This window comes from Oncorhynchus kisutch, linkage group LG13 (assembly GCF_002021735.2).
Source record: "Oncorhynchus kisutch isolate 150728-3 linkage group LG13, Okis_V2, whole genome shotgun sequence".
Classification (NCBI taxonomy): domain Eukaryota; kingdom Metazoa; phylum Chordata; class Actinopteri; order Salmoniformes; family Salmonidae; genus Oncorhynchus; species Oncorhynchus kisutch.
In genome coordinates this window covers 71,079,749-71,103,281 of record NC_034186.2, presented here as the reverse complement: position 1 = coordinate 71,103,281, position 23,533 = coordinate 71,079,749, and the positions used below count along the sequence as shown (strand labels likewise).

At 41.9% G+C, this 23,533-nt stretch overlaps 1 protein-coding gene across 3 annotated transcripts in view; it reads left to right on the top strand.

Annotated features, from left to right (window-relative positions):
- The window catches only part of LOC109881762 (hormone-sensitive lipase-like), a 39,459-nt gene that overhangs the window by 4,450 nt on the left and 11,476 nt on the right, over positions 1–23,533 (top strand). The window contains exons 1-6 of one of the 3 annotated variants that reach the window (XM_020473874.2): positions 1,109–1,391; positions 14,470–14,711; positions 16,820–17,104; positions 17,217–17,307; positions 22,450–22,595; positions 23,048–23,233. In XM_020473874.2, the coding sequence (XP_020329463.1) occupies positions 1,325–1,391; positions 14,470–14,711; positions 16,820–17,104; positions 17,217–17,307; positions 22,450–22,595; positions 23,048–23,233 (1,017 nt within the window). In that variant the 5' untranslated portion in view covers positions 1,109–1,324. The other 2 variants (XM_020473875.2, XM_020473873.2) reach the window with 2 other exon arrangements.

Sequence of the window (23,533 nt, the reverse complement as noted above, 5' to 3'; positions counted from 1 at the left end):
TCTCTACATCTTCGGTCCAAAAAACAAATCCCGTGAAATGTATACACATATGGGGGGAGTTTCTGGCTAGCTACGAACTAGCTATGTCGGCCGTGGCGTGCATGACCAGAATGACACATCGCTGAGAGAGGAATTGTTGGACTGTTGCCCGAAGTCTACTCTTTTTTTTAAATTAGTTTATCCTGTAGCCTACTTTACCATACTTTTTAATGTACCTCCTGTAAATTCAGTGAATGAAATGTAGACCTACCCTTTGATCTAGAATAATATTGCTTTAAAATTCCTTTACTACTGTCTTACCTCATCATAACTATAAAACGAAGGATCTAAAACCTAGAGCTTGGATGATAAAACCAAAAATTATCGACAGTGACATTGCCTTCCTTTTACCAATGTGGCCTAGTGCTGCAAAGTTTTTATAGGACATTAGCCTACATTTTACTGGTAGATTAAGCAATTAGCCTACACGACTATATAGCAACAATATCATATTCAGAGTTAGCAATCTCTTTAGTGTTTTTTTTAGTTTCCCACTTCCTCAGGTGGTGAATATTATAGTTTATACTCCAATATGCACAAAGATGTCGACAAATTCCCTGAAGAGCCAAAAATAAATCTGATCATTCTGTAGCCTATTTTGACAGGTTGAACATCAAAATATCAATCATGCATTTCCTGGATGTTCGATGAAATAGCTTACTTTTTTAATCATAGGCTACCATCTCAGTTGACTGACTAGGCACTGGAAAAAATGTCTAGAGCCCTGCCGCTAATGTAAATTAACTGTCTATTAAAACTTTTATCGCGCAAAATAGTTAATTTTCTCAATATGACTTTTTGTCTCGGCCAGCTCTAGCACCTCCCCAAGAATGATTTATTGATTTTATTGTTAGTGCTCTACTAGAATCTGACAAAAGGAATTTTCTCTCACATGCTCACACGCAGTTGTCTTTGACCATGGTATCTACCAATTTGACTGAAGGTCACTGGGAGTTGCCTGCTGAACTGCCAATAACAGCCAAGGTTACTAACTTCCAGGGGGGGAGAGGCGGAGGTTAGGCTACAGTATATCACCACTTGGAAAAGGGTATTATTTCAATCTGACATCGGGGAACATACATGCACCCAATCCCCCTGCTCGGTTCTGTGTGTATACTGTGCATGCGAACAATGTCTGTTTTACCCTGACTGGGTAAAGAGTCATGTCCCCAGAGTACAGCTCAGTGGGACTGCTGGCATGTGGATAAAGAATCCCTGCCCTTTTAAAACAGAGCGGGGGTGAGGAGTACAGAGTGAATAGAAAAACAAGACTGGTTGGAAGTGGATGAAGAATGACATACTGCCTGACACAAAAACAGACAGGGGAAGAGTCGCCAAGTGCGGGAGAGAAGGTGAAGCGCGGGAGGATAAATCCTAAAACTCTGTCTGTCTCTTTTACTTCACTCTTCTCTTCTTCTCTTGTTGCTGTTGTTGAAGAGAGGTGACTGACAAGGACAGAACCATGAACCCGGACACGGGTAAAAAAAGCTATTTATACTCATGGCTTTAGAGTAGTTGTGACCTACAGCATGCTTAATGCCTATATATGTATCTGCCTGCGCATACACATTATTTACCTTTTTCTCTCACCCATCCACACCATTCCCCCTGTAGGGCTCATTAGAAGCCCGTTGTGCTGCTGGTGGTAGTTGTTGTACATGATTTATTAATGAATCCCTTACCTTTTCTAGGCAGCTGGTCTGTAGTCTAGTTGAATTTAAGGTGAACATGCAGACAGTTGATATTTTACTTTGAAGTATTTATGCTGCTACTGTTTGTAGCCAACTGTAAAATAAATAAATAAAATGACTAGCCTCGACACATTTTAAGAATTCACGGGCATGTTAGGTTGCGGGGTAAGTCAATGCAAAACATTGTTGAATTCAAATGTTATGCTAAGTCCTCAACAGTTTGTGACCGACCACCTGGGTTCAGTCTTATGTTGCAAAATTTGAAGTTGAAGGAAGTTATTGCTAGTTTGACCACCAGAGGGCATCTTTAAGCATCGACTACATTGCAAGTTGAGGGATTTTCACAACAGTAGCCGGGCTATAAGAAATATTGTCCTTCTAATTGGAAACATTTGCATTCTGGGCTAAAATCTTTATTGTAACCACAATGTCACATAATTTGTATCTACCTTTCCAATTACTTTTAGAGTTTGAGATTTACAAAGGTGCGCTTTTAATTATTATTTACTTTGTTTTAGTTTGAACGTGCAGACTTTTTTCTTTAAATGATTGTTTTATGTAGGATGATACATTTGACCAGTTGCAATTGTAAGTAGGCCTAATAAAAAAAAATCCTGCTTCTATTACGCTGTTAAGCCTCATAGCCTACCTCAGCCAGTTAAGTTATTTTATATAGGTCTAGGCTCTGAAGAAATAGACCTCTTGTTGTTTGTAAAGTCAAATTAAAATGAAGATTATTGTTGAAATAAATTGCTCTACTGGTGTAGGTTTTCTCCATCTGTTGGTGTGCAACACTTGCCTAACGTGTGAATTTCTCATGTCGCACATCAAATTGAAACATATTGTCATTCTCTGCGGTGTAACGTTATTGTATTTGGCGCAGCGAAGGTGTCCACTTTAGGCCGGGGATTGTATGCCTGTTGAGGGCTAGCTCTAGTGTAAATCCCTGTAATAAGGATATCTTCAATACAGTGTTCTAGCGTGACCTGCCCAGAAGAGTGTAGCCTACCGCCTATAGAAATATAATGACTGAGGGCAGTTTCTAATTAGCAAAGCTGGTCTCGTGAATTGCAAAAAGTTATGGGATTTTAGAACCCCATTGTCTTAACCTTGTAATCTTCAACCTACACGTTAACTAGCTGGCTAGATGTTTTTTTCTGGCATTAGTTTAAATTTCTATTTTTATTTCACTCAACTTATGATCTGCTTCAGACTGCTTGCGTTCTGCCTAAGCAGCATAGCTACAATGCTTGAGCTGGTCCCATGGTTGATTCAGAGCAGTAGACCCTTTGCATTATTGTGACTCCATTGTCTTAACTTCTTGCGGATCAGTGGGACGCTAGCGTCCCATTTCGACAACTTCTGGTGAAATTGCAGGAATACAGAAATAGTCATATTTAACATTCATGAAAATACAAGTGTCATAAATCAGTTTAACTTCTTGGATATAGGGGGCGCTCTTTTAATTTATGGATAAAAAAAACGTTTCCATTTTAAACCAGATATTTTGTCACGAAAAGATGCTCGACTATGCATATAATTGACAGCTTTGGAAAGAAAACACTCTGACGTTTCCAAAACTGCAAAGATATTATCTGTGAGTGCCACAGAACTCATGCTACAGGCGAAACCAAGATGAAACTTCAAACAGGAAATGAGCAGAATTTGAGGCTCTGTTTTCCATTGTCTCCTTATATGGCTGTGAATGTGCCATGAACGAGCCTAAGCTTTCTGCCGTTTGTCCAAGATGTCTGCAGCATTGTGACGTATTTGTAGGCATATCATTGGAAGATTGGCCATAAGAGACTACATTTACCAGGGGTCCGCCCGGTGTCCTTTGTCTAAATTGGTGCGTAATCTTCAGCTGCAGGCGTTTTCCCATGGGATTCAGAGGAAAGCACACTTCCACGAACGATATCATCGAAGAGATATGTGAAAAACACCTTGAGGATTGATTCTAAACAACGTTTGCCATGTTTCAGTCGATATTATGGAGTTAATTTGGAAAAAAGTTCGGCGTTTTGATGACTGAATTTTCAGGGTTTTTTGGTAGCCAAACGTGATGTAAAAAACGGAGCGATTTCTCCTATACAAAGAATCTTTTTGGACAAACTGAACATTTGCTATCTGAGTCTCCTCATTGAAAACATCCGAAGTTCTTCAAAGGTAAATTATTTTTATTTGAATGCTTTTCTTGTTTTTGTGAAAATGTTGCCCGCTGAATGCTAATGCTAAATGCTACACTAGCTATCAATACTGTTACACAAATGCTTGTTTTGCTATGGTTGAGAAGCATATTTTGAAAATCTGAGATGACAGTGTTGTTAACAAAAGGCTAAGCTTGAGAGCTAGCATATTTCATTTCATTTGCGATTTTCAATGAATAGTTAACGTTGCGTTATGGTAATGGCCTTGAGGCTGTAGTCACGATCCCGGGTCCGGGATGGCTCGACGCAAGAAGTTAAAGCTTAACCTTCCCATTTTAAATCTAAGCATGGGTACACAAAATATCTGACAGTGGTGGCTCCTCAGAGGAGAGTGAATTTCATAAATAGTGAAACATTAAAGGTATCCTTTTTAGGACATTAACCATGTGTAGGTAATGTGGAAAGATGGACACAAATGATTTGTTGCAAGTTGGGGGGGGGGGGTTCACACCTATCCCGGCTATTATTCAACCTTTACTAAAGAATTGTTTAGTCTATTGTTCAGCTAATAGCCCATCCTGCTAGCTTGTGAAAAACAAATAATACTTTTTACTTTTGTTGATCTCTAAAAGTTCCCAGAAATGTTCCATACTCACAAAAAGCTTATTTCTCAAATGTTGTGCACAAATTTGTTTGCATCCCTTTTTAGTGACATTTCTCCTTTGCCAAGATAGTCCATCCACCTGACAGGTGTAGCATATCAAGAAGCTTATTAAACAACATGATCATTACACAGGCACACCTTGTGCTGGGGACAAAATGTCACTATAAAATGTTCAATTTTGTCACAACACAATTTCACAGATCTGAACTTTTGAGGGAGCATGCAATTGGCATGCTGACTGCAGGAATGTCCACCAGAGCTGTTGCCAAATAATTGAATGTTCATTTCTCTGCCATAAGCCACGTCCAACAATTTTAGAGAATTTGTCAGTATGTCCAACTGGCCTCACAACCGCAGACCACGTGCAAGGTGTTGTGTGGGCGAGTGGTTTGCTGATGTAAATGTTGCGAACGGAGTGCCCCATGTGGTGGTGGGGTTATAAGCTACGGCCAATGAACACTTGCATTTTATTGATGGGAATTTGAAGGCATTGAGATACCGTGGTGAGCTTTTGAGCCCCATTGTCTTGCTATTCATCTGCCACAATCACCTCATGTTTCAGCATTATAATGCACGGCCCATGTTCCAAGGATCTGTACACAATTCCTAGAAGCTGAAAATGTCCTAGTTCTTCCATTGCCTGCATACTCACCAGATATGTCACCCGTTGAGCTTGTTTGGGATGCTCTGGATCAATGTGGACGACAGGGTCTTCCAGTTCCCGCCAATATCCAGCAATTTCGAACACAACCATTTGAAGAGGAGTGGGATAACATTCTACGGGTCACAATGAACAGCCTGATCAACTCGATGTGAAGGAGATGTTACTCTTCATGAGGCAAATTGTGGTCACACCAAATACTTTTCTGATCTACGCCCCTACCTTTTTTTTAAGGTATCTGTGACCAACAAATGTTTATCTGTATTCCCAGTCATGTGAAATGCATAGATAAGTACCTAATGAATTTATTTTAGTTGACTGATTTCCTTATGAACTGTAACTCAGTAAAGTCTTTTTTTGAAATTGTTGCTTTTATTTTTGTTTAGTATACATGGGTGAACGCTTCACGGCAGACTGGAACTCCAGTTTAACTAAGACGTCCTGTGTCGTTTCCGTTTTGTTTGTAGCTACAGCTTGTTGGGCCTGTTGTGTAAAGTCACTCCGGTTCAAATTGACTATACAGAAATTAGTCCAACTTTTTCCCACTGATTTTTGCAGCAATTGTGTTGAGCAGTAGCAACACTTTTGCAGTTCTCCATGGCTAACATGTCTCAAAAAAGCCACGGTATCATCTACTGAGCAGCTCATGTTATCGACAGCATTATGCTACATGGCAGACCAATCCAAACTCCTCTCAGCATGTCCAGCCCATCCATTATCTTAGCCAATCATGACTAGCGGGTAGGTTCCGGTCTTTTTTACTGTGGCTAAACCAACAGTTTTATTTGTATTTACAGATGGCATACAAGTTTGGTTAAAGCACATGTAAGTTCATATGTTCCAGAAGGCATTTTGATAAAAAAAAAAAATATGTTGAAATGCTTCTCCTGTGAAGTAGTGACGTGTGACATATGCCTAGCTTCCTGAAACGGGTCACATTTTCCATCGTTTTCTCTTTCAGAAACCGCCACAGTCCTTTGCCAAGTACAGCAAAAATTAAAACATTCTGCCAAAATAATAAATAGACAGGTAGCTTATGTAAAAGATTTTACAGTATTGCTGTGCAATAGGTTATGATGCGATGCTCCTATTTAATCTGAACCGATACCAAGTTAGGGCTTGGCCTTAAAGACAAGTCTATAGAAATGGAAACAGTCTGAGCAAGCTACAGCTGTTCAGTCCTTAACACTCATCTAAAATATTTGGGATCCAAACAGTCACATTACATTGCAACCATTCTGACCACAGTGAAAGTGGCATAAGTCGACTTTTACACCAGGGGCCTCATTTATAACTGTACATTTCACACTAAATATCTGCTTGTGCCATTTCTGAAAGTAGGTCTAAAATGTTTAAACTTGGCAAATGCAATACCTACACAGGTTTTCCTTTTATAAATCAGACCTGTTGTAAAACTGAGCGTGTGAACTAGCATAATAACGCTGTCAACAAAAATACCCTCCATTCACCTTTTTATGGTGACAACACACTTTATCCCCAACAATGGAATCAGGGAGGGGACTGTGGATCTGTCTCTGTTTGTTGGTCACACGCAGTATCTCAGACAGCACTGGGACGAGTTTGACAACTTTGGTGAATTGAGTCTTGCCATAGAGATCCGCCACTTACAAAATTAAACAGATTTGCCAAGGCGGGAGCTATAGTAATTAACTGAAATTTGTTAGTCACATTATCATTTGGCCCAAGGGTAGTCGCTGCATCATTCGTGGGTTACGACATGTTTGCTCTATAATTTGAAACCATTTGAGTTAAGCCACAGCAGTAAAAAATATAATGTAAATTTGATCTAATTTCTGTAGAGGTGTGGGCAGAATTGAAATCTCTTTTTAAAAGTAAACATGCATGATGCCTATAGCGAGTGCCAAAAACTTGATTCTATATTCTAAATCATTAAAGTAAAATGCTACAGCCCACACTTCTATGCAAAAGACATTGTGATTCAATATTTTGTTTACCAATGGATTGTTTCTATCTGCTGCCTTGAGTTATGCACACGTACGTCATTCACTTTAGCATCATACATTAATGCAGATCTCTTCTGGGCCCTTAGTCAAGTGAATTATCGGTAGTTGGCTTTGCTATGCGTGTCTGATATTCTTTAGATTTAACAACGCAAAGCTGAATCTTACATTCGGTCTTGCAGCCTCCTTAACTGAGACAGATAATATGCTGAAGGAGAGAGATTAGAGTATTTGCCTAATCCTGGATTAATTTAGGTGTATGACTTTGCATTTTATTGATGAACAATGGTCTTCATTGTAATTTCAAAACAAGATGTGGCGAATACATTAGGCATGACCCATAATCATTCACATATGATGGAGAGGTGGTAAGGCTCGTGAGAAGATGTCTACCAAAAAATTGTGAGGGCCTATAATGCAGATTTTTATTCTGGTTCAAATTGCAACAACTGCTGCTTATTCAGTATCAGCAGTGATCTTGTTCTGCGGGCAGTTATGCTGCTACTAATTAAGCAATGTCAGGTTATTTTACACTACTCCCAATACTGCATTATGTTGCAGTCGTCACATTAGATCAGATTGCTCTTCCAATGTTCACAGCTAAACTCTGTATTGCGCTCTCGGTCTTGCGCGCTCTCTGTGTCTGTTGCAAATTGGTAGGGATATCCTTGTCTCATTGCGGCACCAGCGACTCCTGTGGCGGGCCGGGCGCAGTGCTCGCTAACCAAGGTCGACAGGTGCACAGTGTTTCCTCCGACACATTTGTGCGTCTGGCTTCCGGGTTGGATGCGCGCTGTGTTAAGAAGCAGTACGGCTTGGTTGGGTGTGTTTCTAGGACGCATGACTTTCGACCTTCGTCTCTCCCGAGCCCATACGGGAGTTGTAGCGACGAAACAAGATAGTAACTACTAATAATTGGATACTACGAAATTGGGCATAAAAAGGGGGGTAAAAATTTAAATAAAATAAAAAAAATACAAAGATAAACTGACAATGAAAGATCAGTGAGCAAATTGCACAAGTTTAGGTAGTACATCTCTGAGAAGCTGTTCTGCTGACTTTATAAAATGACATTCTATTCCAAAATGAATTAAAATAAAATGACACCATCTAAAATATAATTTCCACCTCCAGAACTGAGCCCTATTTGTAAAATGATTTCAAATCATTTTTACATATTGGACCTTGCATATAGGTTGGTCCATATTATCAGGTATGCTGTTAGCAATAAGAAATATCACCTGTAGTGGCTATAAATAAATGGGTAACCCCATGCTTCAGCCTTTTTGCATTTACAATGGGCGAATCATGAGCTTGATCCCAAATGTGATCTCAACTATTTAGCATGTATTGAGGAATTGTCTCAAACTTGCATAAACACAGTGAATATACACAACCTAATGTCACTTGTTAAATCCACTTCAATCAGTGTAGATGAAGGGGAGGAGACAGGTTAAAGAAGGATTTTTAAGCCTTGAGACAATTGATGCAAGGATTGTGTATGTGTTGCATTCAGAGGGTGAATGGGCAAGACAAAAGATGTACAGTGGGGCAAAAAAGTATTTGGTTAGCCACCAATTGTGCAAGTTCTCCCACTTAAAAAGATGAGAGGCCTGTAATTTTCATCATAGGTACACTTCAACTATGACAGACAAAATGAGAAAAAATTATCCAGAAAATCACATTGTAGGATTTTTTTATGAATTTATTTGCAAATTATGGTGGAAAATAAGTATTTGGTCAATAACAAAAGTTTATCTCAATACTTTGTTATATACCCTTTGTTGGCAATGACAGAGGTCAAATGTTTTCTGCAAGTCTTCACAAGGTTTTCACACACTGTTGCTAGTATTTTGGCCCATTACTACATGCAGATCTCCTTTAGAGCAGTGGTGTTTTGGAGCTGTTGCTGGGCAACACAGACTTTCAACTCCCTCCAAATATTTTCTATGGGGTTGAGATCTGGGGACTGGCTAGGCCACTCCAGGACATTGAAATGCTTCTTAAGAAGCCACTCCTTCGTTGCCCGGGCGGTGTGTTTGGGATCATTGTCATGCTGAAAGACCCAACCACGTTTCATCTTCAATGCCCTTGCTGATGGAAGGAGGTTTTCACACAAAATCTCACGATACATGGCCCCATTCATTCTTTCCTTTACACGGATCAGTCGTCCTGGTCCCTTTGCAGAAAAACAGCCCCAAAGCATGATGTTTACACCCCCATGCTTCACAGTAGGTATGGTGTTCTTTGGATGCAACTCAGCATTCTTTGTCCGCCAAACACTACGAGTTGAGTTTTTACCAAAAAGTTATATTTTGGTTTCATCTGATCATATGACATTCTCCCAATCTTCTTCTGGATCATCCAAATGCTCTCTAGCAAACTTCAGACTGGCCTGGACATGTACTGGCTTAAGCAGGGGGACACGTCTGGCACTGCAGGATTTGAGTCCCTGGCGGCGTAGTGTGTTACTGATGGTAGGCTTTGTTACTTCGGTCCCAGCTCTCTGCAGGTCATTCACTAGGTCCCCCTGTGTGCTTCTGGGATTTTTGCTCACCGTTCTTGTGATCATTTTGACCCCACGGGGTGAGATCTTGCGTGGAGCCCCAGATCGAGGGAGATTATCAGTGGTCTTGTATGTCTTCCATTTCCTAATAATTGCTCCCACAGTTGATTTCTTCAAACCAAGCTGCTTACCTATTGCAGATTCAGTCTTCCCAGCCTGGTGCAGGTCTACAATTTTGTTTCTGGTGTCCTTTGACAGCTCTTTGGTCTTGGCCATAGTGGAGTTTGGAGTGTGACTGTTTGAGGTTGTGGACAGGTGTCTTTTATACTGATAACAAGTTCAAACAGGTGCCATTAATACAGGTAACGAGTGGAGGACAGAGGAGCCTCTTAAAGAAGAAGTTGCAGGTCTGTGAGAGCCAGAAATCTTGCTTGTTTGTAGGTGACCAAATACTTATTTGCAAATAAATTCATTAAAAATCCTACAATGTGATTTTCTGGATATTTCTTTCATTTTGTCTGTCATAGTTGAAGTGTACCTATGATGAAAATTACAGGCCTCATCTTTTTAAGTGGGAGAACTTGCACAATTGGTGACTGACTAAATAATTTTTCCCCCACTAAGTGCCTTTGAACAGGTATGGTAGTAGGTGCCAGGTCCACCAATTTGTGCCAAGAAATGCAATGCTGCTCTTTTTTCACACTCAACAGTTTCCCATGTGTATCAAGAATGGTCCATCACCCAAAGGACATCAAGCCAACTTAACATTAGGAAGGCGTTCATAATGTTTAGTGTACTCTGTGAAACACCTTGTGCCTGTACTTCTCACAGAAGACTTTGGCACTATTTTTTTCACTTACTGTTGACCGGGGCAGATCTAGCAGGGCAGAAATTTTACAAACGGACTTGTTGGATAGTTGCATCCTATGATGGTGCCACTGTGAAAGTCACTGAACTCTTCAATAAGGCTTTTCTCCTGGCAATGTTTGTCTGAAGATTGCATGGCGTGTCTTCTAATTTGAAGGGGTATCCACGTTTGTAGTTAGTGTTTCTTGCATAGAATACACAAGAACAAGCAGAACTAGGTAAATAGATCACTTTCTCCCTGTGCCATTCCTCGTTTTTATTTTATTTAACTAGGCAAGTCAGTTGAGAACAAATTATTATTTTACATTGATTGCCTACCCCAGCCAAACCCTCCCCTAACCCGTAAGATGATGGGCCAATTGTGCGCCCCCCTATTTGTTTAAGCCTCTTGCCTCTTGCCTTCTGTATTCTTCCTTTCAGTGTGGCAGTGTGCAAGTCACGGGAATGTTGCATATATGCCCAGTAGATTATATTCCCAATAACTTGAACCAATAGGAAATTACATGCATAGAATTTCTAAAATAAAACAAGGCCTTACGTTTTCAAATGTTTTTTGCTTTCAACTTTAGATACCAAGTTTTAATAGAATTCCATGCTGTTTTTAGGTTCCGTTTAGGTTTCGGATTTACTTGATCACAAAAACGAATGAATTTGTCATGTAATGTGTAAGAATCTAGTTGTACTAAGCTCTTGCTAAGCCAGCGTCTGTTTCAGTATTGCTATACTTGTCTCATGTCCAGTCACTGGTACTGGTGGCCCCTGGGCCCAACATTAGACACACTCTTTTGGACACATTGCCACCAACTCTGTCCAGCAGCAATGTGCGCACACACACCCTCCCTCTGTTTCTGGTTAACTATAGATACTTGGTTTGTGACAGAGGGAGGGAGAGAGGGAGAAAATGAAATGGCATACGAAGAGCTAGTGGAAGAGGAGTTTTGTCCCAAAGGGTGTGCTGCATTCTGGGATGCTTGGTGATGGAGGCTGAGAAATTTGGGTAATTGGAGAGAGGGTGGTTGGGTAATGTAGGCCAAAGCATAGGGTGTACTCAATGTAGCAGTCAACTGAAGAATACCAGGTAAATTACACATTATTTGCTTCATGCTTTGGAAGAGAAAAAGTAATTGGCAATGAATAAGCCTGATAATACATTTTTTTTTCAATGCTGTGATGTTTTGGACTCTCCCCTCCAGTAAGTGGTAGACGTCACATGCCTAGTGTCATTCCATTGCTTTCTGATGTGAGACACAAATGGAGACCGATGTAGTGATGGGGAGATTCACTGGTGTGTGTGACAAGTTGCTGCCTGGTTGTCAGGAGGTTGAGATTCCTCACAGCAAAGTGATGGCCCCTCTGACTGACTTGTACAGTACCATAAATGTCTGTGGCTGGCCCACCATTTCTCTGAGAGGCATTGTACCTGTAATGCCTTCCTTATTCCATTCCTTGTTGCTTTTCTTCATATACATTCATAATTGAAGCACTGTTGGATCTTAGAATCAGTGGCCTTTACTAGAGGTCGACCGATTTCAAGTTTTCATAACAATCGGAAACCGGTATTTTTGGACGCCGATTAAAAAATAATATATTTATTTTTAAACCTGCATATTTAGCTAAAAGAAATTCAGGTTAGCAGGCAATATTAACCAGGTGAAATTGTGTCACTTCTCTTGCGTTCGTTCATTGCACGCAGAGTCAGTGTATATGCAACAGTTTTGGCCGACAAGATATTGCACACTAATGAGATGCTATTGAGCCCACACTACTACACTGTCTGAGCCAAGGACTACATGCTTTCTGTTAAGTTTGGACTAAAATACTGATTTGGGTGAATATATTTTATGATATACATGATTTTTTTTGATAACTAGTAGCCTACAGCAAAGTGTGTTTAAATCATTTCTAATGTTAATAATTTCTGCTAGTCAGTTTTTGCTACCATGTGGGTTTTAGCTTGCTCGAGCCTGCTAACTGAGTGTTAATTCACCTGTTTCCATGTTTAATATTAAACCATTTATCTTACAAAGGAGGAGTTTAATCTAACGGCTTAACTATTTATCTGTACATGGAATGGTATTTTTTTTTTTAACACAAATCTCATCTTTACAGTGTCCTTGGCTTTTTCCAATCTGTGTGGAGACATTTCACTGCAGCTAATGTAGAAGGAAAAGCTGTGTACACTTGCAAATACTGTGCCAAATTATATGTGAAGAATGCAACAAAGATGCAGAATCATCTGGCCAGGTTCATAAAGTTCCCTCAGCGCTCATACCAAGCAACCTCTAACAGAAGTCCCTCTACTTCTATTAGAAGTGAAAATTATGAATCGGACATCTTATCGATAGCAACAGCTCATGGTCCTCCTTGAATCAGAAGTTTTTTTTTTAATCAATGGAGGAACGTATTCAGAGATGCTGATGAATGTCTTGCTCGAGCTGTGTATGCAACTGATTCACCTCTAATTCTCACAGGCAATGTGTATTGAAAGAGATTTCTGAATGTCCAATAAATGTCCATATCAATCTGTTGATATGGACAGCCCCATCAAGAGGATCCTCCCAGATGTAATTTGGGAGAGAGTGGTAAGCGGCCTGAAACTCCTGAAATCTATAGCAGTAGCCATTAAATGGATTGAGGGAGACAATGCCATCAGACTCTGCTTGTAGACATAAGAGAAGAAATCCGTACTGCCCTGCTCACTTCACTGTTGCGCCAAGCAGAGGAAACTGCTGTTCTGAAATGCACCAAAAAGCGTGAAGACTTCTGCCTGAAGCCCATACACGCCGCAGCGTACATGTTGGAACCAAAGTTTGCTGGCAAGCGCATCCTGTCTGGTGCAGAGATCAACCAGGCCTATGGTGTCATCACTACTGTGTTTCGCCACCTTGGCCTGGATGAGGGCAAGGTTCTTGGCAGTCTGGCAAAGGACGCTTCCAGGCAAAGGCTTTGGGATGGAGATGCAATATGACAGTTGTGCCAACATATCTTATCAGCCACCTGGTGGAAGGGACTTTGTGGATCTGAGGCTCCTTCCCCTGTTGCCTCCATTATCCTCAATCCCACCAACATCAGCCGCCTCAGAGCGCAACTGGTCCTTGTTTGGGAACACGCACACCATAGCACGCAACAGGCTGACCAACACAAGTGTTGAAAAATTGGTGGCCATCCAGGCAAATTTGAGGCTTTTTGCGCCTGACAATGAGCCATCATCAACAGGGTTGGAAAGTGACAGTGAAGATGAGGCCTCAGTCTGATGTTCAAGAGGTGGACATTGAGGTCCAGGGAGAAGACATGGATGACAGACAGAGAGGAAGACAACCAAAGCTTTAGTTTCTGGACTATCATTTTACAGATGTATGTTGAAAATGTTTTTGGGAGATGCGATGGATCATTCAATATTCCCTTTTTGTTCAGTGAAATCATTCCATGTGAAGTCAACTCATTCAATTCGTAACTAAGTGTTTCTATTTCTATTGGAAGGATTTAATCATTTGCAATTGTCTACTTATGATAAGGTAAAAGGTTTGTTTCGGGCTCCATATGATATGGTAAATATCTCCAAAGCAAAAAACATTGACATTTTTAAATGGTATTAATATTAATTCCCATATTCCCACAGAAATGTTCCACCTCTGAAAATTACCTAAAATGTGCCACCCTAATAACAGCAGTATTCCGTTGCTAGGGTAATGATGCAAACAATGCCTGTTTTAATGAATGTGGCTATGTGTATGTTTTCTAGTATGTCATGGGATAGACTCTTACTCCAAATCACCTGTTGTATAAGGCTGGCTATAGTGGGTCATCCATTTGAATGAAGTGAGTATTAAGTATAGCCTATTTTGGGGGGAATAAGACAGGATCAGTCTTTGTATGGTGTTGCATGCTGATTGTTTCTCTCTTCCCCCCCAGTGATGGACACCAAGGCGGTGTTTACTGCCCTGTACAGTGTGTGTGAGGAGAATGCTACGTTCTTCTCTGAGGGTGCTAAGGGGGCCCAGGGGGGCGCGGCACAGCGACTGGTGGACACCATGACCCTGATCCAGGAGCACGCCAGCAGCCTGGAACCTGTCATCTCCGGCTTTGCTGCTGTCTACCACCACTTTGACTTTGACCCACACATACCAGCCAATGGATACCGCTCTCTAGTCAAGGTAGAATGGCAGGGTTTGTTTGTCTGTATGTGTGACAACTCCCTAGTTAAGAGAGATTGAGGGAGTGTGTGTGTTGTGTTTTTGAGCGTCCTTAGTGCATATATATGTGTGTGTATACAGTGCCTTGCGAAAGTATTCGGCCCCCTTGAACTTTGCGACCTTTTGCCACATTTCAGGCTTCAAACATAAAGATATAAAACTTTTTTTTTGTGAAGAATCAACAACAAGTGGGACACAATCATGAAGTGGAACGACATTTATTGGATATTTCAAACTTTTTTAACAAATCAAAAACTGAAAAATTGGGCGTTCAAAATTATTCAGCCCCTTTACTTTCAGTGCAGCAAACTCTCTCCAGAAGTTCAGTGAGGATCTCTGAATGATCCAATGTTGACCTAAATGACTAATGATGATAAATACAATCCACCTGTGTGTAATGAAGTCTCCGTATAAATGCACCTGCACTGTGATCGTCTCAGAGGTCCGTTAAAAGCACAGAGCGCATCATGAAGAACAAGGAACACACCAGGCAGGTCCGAGATACTGTTGTGAAGAAGTTTAAAGCCGGATTTGGATACAAAAAGATTTCCCAAGCTTTAAACATTCCAAGGAGCACTGTGCAAGCGATAATATTGAAATGGAAGGAGTATCAGACAACTGCAAATCTACCAAGACCTGGCCGTCCCTCTAAACTTTCAGCTCATACAAGGAGAAGACTGATCAGAGATGCAGCCAAGAGGCCCATGATCACTCTGGATGAACTGCAGAGATCTACAGCTGAGGTGGGAGACTCTGTCCATAGGACAACAATCAGTTGTATATTGCACAAATCTGGCCTTTACGGAAGTGTGGCAAGAAGAAAGCCATTTCTTAAAGATATCCATAAAAAGTGTTGTTTAAAGTTTGCCACAAGCCACCTGGGAGACACACCAAACATGTGGAAGAAGGTGCTCTGGTCAGATGAAACCAAAATTGAACTTTTTGGCAACAATGCAAAACGTTATGTTTGGCGTAAAAGCAACACCGCTCATCACCCTGAACACACCATCCCCACTGTCAAACATGGTGTTGGCAGCATCATGGTTTGGGCCTGCTTTTCTTCAGCAGGGACAGGGAAGATGGTTAAAATTGATGGGAAGATGGATGGAGCCAAATACAGGACCATTCTGGAAGAACCTGATGGAGTCTGCAAAAGACCTGAGACTGGGACGGAGATTTGTCTTCCAACAAGACAATGATCCAAAACATAAAGCAAAATCTACAATGGAATGGTTCAAAAATAAACATATCCAGGTGTTAGAATGGCCAAGTCAAAGTCCAGACCTGAATCCAATCGAGAATCTGTGGAAAGAACTGAAAACTGCTGTTCACAAATGCTCTCCATCCAACCTCACTGAGCTCGAGCTGTTTTGCAAGGAGGAATGGGAAAAAATTTCAGTCTCTCGATGTGCAAAACTGATAGACATACCCCAAGCGACTTACAGCTGTAATCGCAGCAAAAGGTGGCGCTACAAAGTATTAACTTAAGGGGGCTGAATAATTTTGCACGCCCAATTTTTAAGTTTTTGATTTGTTAAAGTTTGAAATATCCAATAAATGTCGTTCCACTTCATGATTGTGTCCCACTTGTAGTTGATTCTTCACAAAAAAATAGTTTTACATCCTATGTTTGAAGCCTGAAATGTGGCAAAAGGTTGCAAAGTTCAAGGGGGCCGAATACTTTCGCAAAGCACTGTCTCTGTGTGTGTGTGTGTGCCTGACGGCCTCAAAATTGGGGAAAACTCAACACCAGCATCGTATGCCTCAAGTTTATTTTTATTTCCGCTTTTTTTTTGCTACCAATTGATTGTCACGATAGAACCTTTTCAGGATCCCTCTTTTATTGATGAGAAATCATGACCACCTCTCTGCCAGCTGCTTACCTCAATTTCAAAGTCTCAATTTCTGTCTCCACCTTTTTTAATGGTCTCTCACACTCCTTTTCTGTACCTGTTGTTTTTTGCTCTGACATTCTCTTTCTTAATGTTATTCCCCTCTCACACACGCACTTTTCTTCCTCCCCCCTAATTTCTTTCACTCCCTTCTTTTTCCTCCCACCCCTCTCCTAGGTGGTGCGCTGCTGCATTCTCCACATCATTCACAAGGGGCGCTACATCTCCACCAACCGACGCAGCATCTTCTTTCGGACGGCCCACAACGCAGGGGAGATGGAGGCCTACTGCTCGGCCCTATGTCAGCTGAGAGCCCTGCTCTACCTGGCCCAGCGACTGCTGCACGACAACAGCCACGGGAACCTCTTCTTCCACGAGGAGAGCGGCCTCAGCCAGAGCTTTGTCCGGGAGTACTCCTCCATGCACAAGGGCTGCTTCTACGGACGCTGCCTTGGATTCCAGGTAGGGGGGGGATTTGGAGGGAGGAATACTTTTGGAATGACTGAGGCCCTTTTGGTTAGCCTCAGGGAAAAATATTTTGTAGTGATTTGTGTTCATGTCTCTCCTCTTCCAGTTCACTCCAGCCATCCGTCCCTGTCTGCAGACCATAGCCATCGGCCTGGTGGCCTTTGGAGAGAACTACAGGCGCAACCAGTCAGGCATTGGTCAGTGGCTCCAGCAAACCTCCCTATTGATGGAAACAAAAGCCACTCAATCATTAATAAATTCTCATTTACATCCTAAACCATTCTACTGACATGGCAACTCAGTCGACGTGAAGGGATTGTGAGGGTGAATATCAATGCTAGATACAATACATCATTAACCTCGAAGGTATGTGGGACACTACCGTTGCCTGGCCAGAAGCCGGTGAAACTGCAGAGCGCCAAATTCAAAAAGAGAAATACTCATAATAAAAATTCATGAAACATACAAGTGTGTTACATCGGTTTAAAGATTAACCTCTTGTTAATTCAGCCTTGTGTCAAATTTCAAAAAGGCTTTACGGCGAAAGCATACCATGCGATTATCAGAGGACAGCGCCCAGCACACAAACGCATACAAGCATTTTCCAGCAAGGTAGAGGAGTCAAAAGTCAGAAATGGCGATAAAATGAATCCCTTAATGTTGTGTATTGATATTCTAGTTTTGTCCCTTTAGGGTGCCTGTAACTCCCCTTTGCTTACCTACATTGAAATGCTTGGAATGGTCTTCCTGTGAAATGCCTGAAACAATGCCATCGTTAATTTCTACTCCCGTCTCATGTCCTGTCCTTTATTAGTTGTGTAAGTAATACAGTGTGCTATACAACAAAACTGGAGACGAGGAAGAAACGTTCTCACGTTTGTGCTCATCTTCTGCAGAAAGTCTGAGTTAAAAATATATAAAAATCTGCTTTAGTAAGACGCAAACAAAACATGGAGATAACCAGTTGAGTGATGCTAGCTGGCCTTTGATGGGGGGATAGAAAGAGTTTCGCTGCGGGAGAAAGTGAAGTCAGCATGAGTAAAAAAAAAAAGAAGGGTCTGGGAGTACGGGAGTACGGGACCGTCTGAAAAGTGTGAGAAATAAAAATAAACCGAAAATGTCTTCATTGATTGGAAATGTAGGAACATTTGTTGAATCTGTGGAACAGATTACACAGAACTTATTGAGTACTTTGTGTTGGCAAATGGAATTAAAGCAGAAGTTGTTGTGCCAACATTTTTGACTTATGGGAGGAAAAACATTCAATCTACTGCGCAGCCTAGTAATACCTGAAAAACCTGGTGATGAATCATGATGAAATTGTGTTTACCTTTTGAAAAGGACATTCTCCCAAAACACTGATAATCGCAGAGATTCCGGTTTCATAAGAGAAATCAAGAGGAGAGGGAATCAATCTGTTTGTGGCTGTTTGAAACTAATCTGAAAACTGAATTTGGGCGAGCGGTGACCCTATACGTGATAGGTTCATGTGTGGCATGCGCAGCGAGGCAATTCAGAAACACCTTTTGACTGAGTAACTTCTATTGCTCTCTGTAATGTTGAGTACATCAATGGCAAATAAAAGACGCACAACAGCTAAGTGCATCGACCAAAGTGCATAAGGTGTCTACGTGGTTAAAAAACAAGGCAGGAGGTGGGAAGCCATGCTATCGCTGTGGGAAACCAGGTCACCAAGCAGAGGAGTGTTGGTGCAAAGACTTAGACTGCAGAAGTTGTGGAAAAAAGGGTCACATCGAATGTGCATGTAAAAACCAAAAGACACAATCAAACAAAAGTACTGAACAAAGGAAAAGCCACTTCAGGAAGTACAAAAATAAAGTGCATAAAATGGAGCACACAGAGGATGAACAAAGTGTCTGAAGGGGAGGAATCTTTGCATGTTATGTTAATTTCAGACAATGGATACGGGTACTGGGTGACACCGCTACTGGATGGAAACGCAGTATGGATGCAAGTGGACATTGGAGCAGCCATATCTTTGCTGTCTGAGGCTGTATAGAAGGAGAAACTACATCACCTTACACTACAGCCCACAAAGATTACTCTGAAAACATACAGTGAGAGGAAGCGTGATTGTTACAGTGGAGCTCAACAAACAGAAGGTAAAGCTACCACTCTACATTGTGAAAGGTAACCATCCAGCATTGCTAGGATGCACATTGCTGGTAAAGATCAAACTAAACTGGCAGGAAATTCACATGGCTGCAAAAGAGGACACCAACCTACAAGGGATATTGAGGAAACACGCAGATGTGTTCAAAGGAGACCTTGGCACATAAAGGACATGACAGTAAACCTGACTGAAACCAGACAGCAACCCAAATGCTTCAAAGCTAGACCTGTCCCATACGCCATAAAACCAAAAGTTGAAATTGAGCTAAACAGACGAGTCGAAAGTGGAGTATTGGATCCAGTGAATGTGAATGGGCTACACCTGTTGTTCCAGTCATAAAAAGGACAAAAATTCAGTAAGAGACTTATGTCAGGTCTATCTACAGATGCATGTGGACCAAGAGTCACAAGAACTGTTGACCATAGTGACTCACAAAGGACTGTACAGGTACCGGAGGCTTCCATTTGGAATCACCTCGGCTCCAGCCTTGTTTCAGAGAGCTATGGACCAGATACTGAGCGGGCTCACTGGGGTCCAATGTTACCTCTGATTTACTCATCACCGGCAAAGATGAGCAGGAGCACCTGAGAAACCTGAACGCTACACTACAGAGATTGGAGGAGTACGGTCTGAGGTTCTGGAAGGACAAATGCGAGTTTTTCCGGACCTCTGAGTACCTGGGCCACGCCATCGAAGGTGAAGGCCGTTGCGGAAGCTCCATCCCTACAGAACGTGAGTCAGCTGTGATCATTCTTAGGACTACTGACATACTACACAATCTTTGTGCCAAACCCAGCTAACATGTTAAAGCCACTGCATGTACTTTTGAACACAACCCAACAGTGGAAGTGGACAGACAGATGTGAGGAGGCTTTCAAGAAAGTGAAAACGGCCTTAGCTCAGTCAGAGGCCCTAACTCACTTCAACCCCAACTTGCCATTACAGTTGGCATGTGATGCATCGCCTTATGGCGTTGGTGCGGTTGTCTCACACATCATGCCATCAGGTGAAAAAAGGCCAATCGCTTTCGTATCACAGACCTTAAGTAAAGCCGAGAGCAATTATGCACAGATAGAGCGTGAAGCACTCGTCATTGTGTTTGGAGTTAAGAAATGTCATCAGTTTCTGTTTGGCCGTTGATTCACACTGCTGACGGACCATAGACCCCTCACCTCCAGCATTCCGTCGCTTGCATGCAGCGATGGTTGTTATTGTCATCTGCTCACCAGTACGATATCAAGTACAGAAGGTCTGGGCAGCACTGCAATGCAGACGGCCTCTCAAGGCTTCCCTTACCTGTCGCACACACTGAGCACTCCCAGGCTGAAATCTTCTACTTCAAGGAAGTGACGAACAACCCAGTTACTTCTGTCCAAGTGAAAAAGGTCACCCACACTGATCCAGTGATGTCGGAGGTCGTGGACATTTTCACTCGTGGAAAAGGAGAAATGTTGGACAGCCTACAACCTTACCTAGTGAGGAGAAACGAGCTCACAGTTCAGTTTGGATGCTTGCTATGGGGTTTTCGAGTCATCATACCACCGCCACTGAGAAGGCAGGTGCTTGAACTCCATTCAGGGCACTGTGGCATGGTGTGAATGAAGGAGATTGCACGCCGCTACTTTTGGTGGCCAGGTCTGGACGCAGCTATTATACCTTATGTTAGGTATAAGTAATAGTGTGCTATACAACACTTACCTTTTTGATATTCATATGGTTGCACTCACAAGACTCCCAGTTACACAGTAAATGTTTGATAAAGTCCCTCTTTGTCCCAAAAACTCAGTTTTGTTGGTGCGTTTTGTTCAGTAATCGAATGGCTCCAAGGCGGTCACAGCAGGCAGACGAATACATACTAAAAGTCCCGGTAAAGTTTGTCGAAACATGTCAACCGATGATTATAATTAATCCTCAGGTTGTTTGTCTTTATAATCAATAATATTTCAACCGGACAATACCGTTTTCAATAGAAAGGAAAAATAACAAACGGAGCTCGCCGAATCAGGTCTGCAGAGTTCCTCTGACCAAAAGGGCTGTTTACTCGTCGTTTTTCAAAATAAAAGCCTGAAACCATGTCTAAAGACTGCAGTTCCTATGGCTTCCACTAGATGTCAATCTGATTCCTAACCCATAGGCATTGAGTTGAAAAACAGCTACATGAAAATAATTCCACTTCCTGAATGGATTTTTCTCAGGTTTTCACCTGCCATATCAGTTTTATTATACTCAGACATTATTTTAACAGTTTTTGAAACTTTAATGTTTTCTATCCAAATCTACCAATATACATATCCTAGCTTCTGGGCCTGAGGAACAGGCAGTTTACTTTGAGCACGCTTTTCATCCGGAGGTGAAAATACTGCCCCCTACCCAAGAGAGGTTAAAGGGAGACTTACTTACATTGCCCATTAACCCACACACGCACATTTGAAATTCTTTCTTAATCCCCAAATGACATTACAGTCTAGAAGGATTCCAACATTTTATAGGTCATGGATATATGGACACTTATGAGTACAGAAACACCTTTTCCATACAGCACACACAAGTAAGCATTTCACTGTTGTTTATAAAGAATGTGACAGCACACACAAACTATTTGATCGAACACTGTCTTGTGCTCTATGCTGCGTCCCAGTGGAGCAAGGAGGTATTGCACCGTATGGTGAGTATCTGTCCCCCTTGACCACTGCTATAGTCTGTCTGGGACATAGATCCAGCCTTTGACATGGTCACTCTATCCCCATGGTCACCTTTTAACCAAGTCTTGGTGATTAATTAGATTAGGGGAATCTGTTTTAGTGCTGTGGCAGAACAAATAGCCATACAGTTCAGCTCTCCTGGACAACAAGTGACCATTGCTCCGTCCCATCCAGACACTCCTGTAGCTACAGGGATTGAAAGAGTTCTGTTTAACAGTAGCATGTACTGCCTCCACTCATGGCCATCACGCTGTCTCTGCCTCCCCCTCCCTGTGTTTCTGTCTCAGTGAGGTGGTGATTTGATGTTAGCTACTCACTCCCTCTCTTCTTCCCTGTCCCTTTTCTTTTCATTCATCTTTATCCATACCTATACATTTTTCCCTCTCTTCCACTACCTTGTCCCCCTCTCTTTTTACCTGCAACTGTCTATCACCCTCTCCTTCTTGCCTGCCTCCTACAACCATCTCTCTACTATCTTCTCTCCCCCTTCCCTCTTTCTCCAGGTGTAGCAGCCAGCTCCTTCTTTACCTCAGGGAAGTACGCCATTGACCCGGAGCTAAGGGGGGCGGCGTTTGAACGCATCACTCAGAACCTGGACGTCCACTTCTGGAAGGCCTTCTGGAACATCACAGAGACTGAGATTCTATCTGTGAGTCACTGACCACTGGATGGACCTTGGAATGGGTCGCTAGTAGAATACTCTTCCCTTGTGCTGGGATGTACAGCTCAGTGGTAGAGTACTCTTCCCTTGCATGTGTTTGTCTCAGCGTTTGTCCTGTTGGCTATCTTGACTCTAGTTATGTAGTTACAGAGCTTGTAATACTGTCACTGTGTTTAGATTTTACTGGATGCTTTCCTGCCATGAGGAGATGCTCTCAGCTTTGTCTTTTTGTCAAGTTTATTGACCTACAAATGACCGGAAGTTCAAAACAAAATAATGAAATGATATGGTGAATTATGAATGTTTATCTGATTTGCCCTCTGCCTTCACTCTTTCTTTCTTGTCCCTCCTCCTGAAGGAAAAGACTGAAACATTGCGGTGTATCTGTGACGGATGACAAAGTAATCTTCTTCCTCCTTGCCTTCTACTCGTCCCCTCAGAGTCTAGCCAGTATGACGTCCACCCAGGTGAAGGTGAACCGTGCCCTCTCAGTGCCCCCTGTGCCCTTTGACCTCCCGCTGGTGGCCGATCCGCACCTCACTGTCACCATAGAGCCCCCGTCGGCCCACACCGGCCCTGGCACCGTGCAGATGAGGCTGATCTCCTACGAGCTGAGGGAGGGGCAGGTAACTAAAGCCTTGTTCATATTGGCATTTTGAAGTGACTCAAATCCTATTTTTTTATTTGTTATCTGATTTGAATCGTACTTTTCCTGCCGTCTGAACAGCCAAAAAGTACATGGGATCGGATATTTCAAGCCACATTTCAAACCACCTTTATATGTGATGAAAAAGGAGGACCAACGCAGTTTTCATATAATACATTTAAATGCCTTTATTTTTATGGCGCGTTCAATGGAAACAAAGAAAAAAAATAGTAAGCAATACTATACACATTAAAAATTTGAAATACTGTAAGTATGTTAT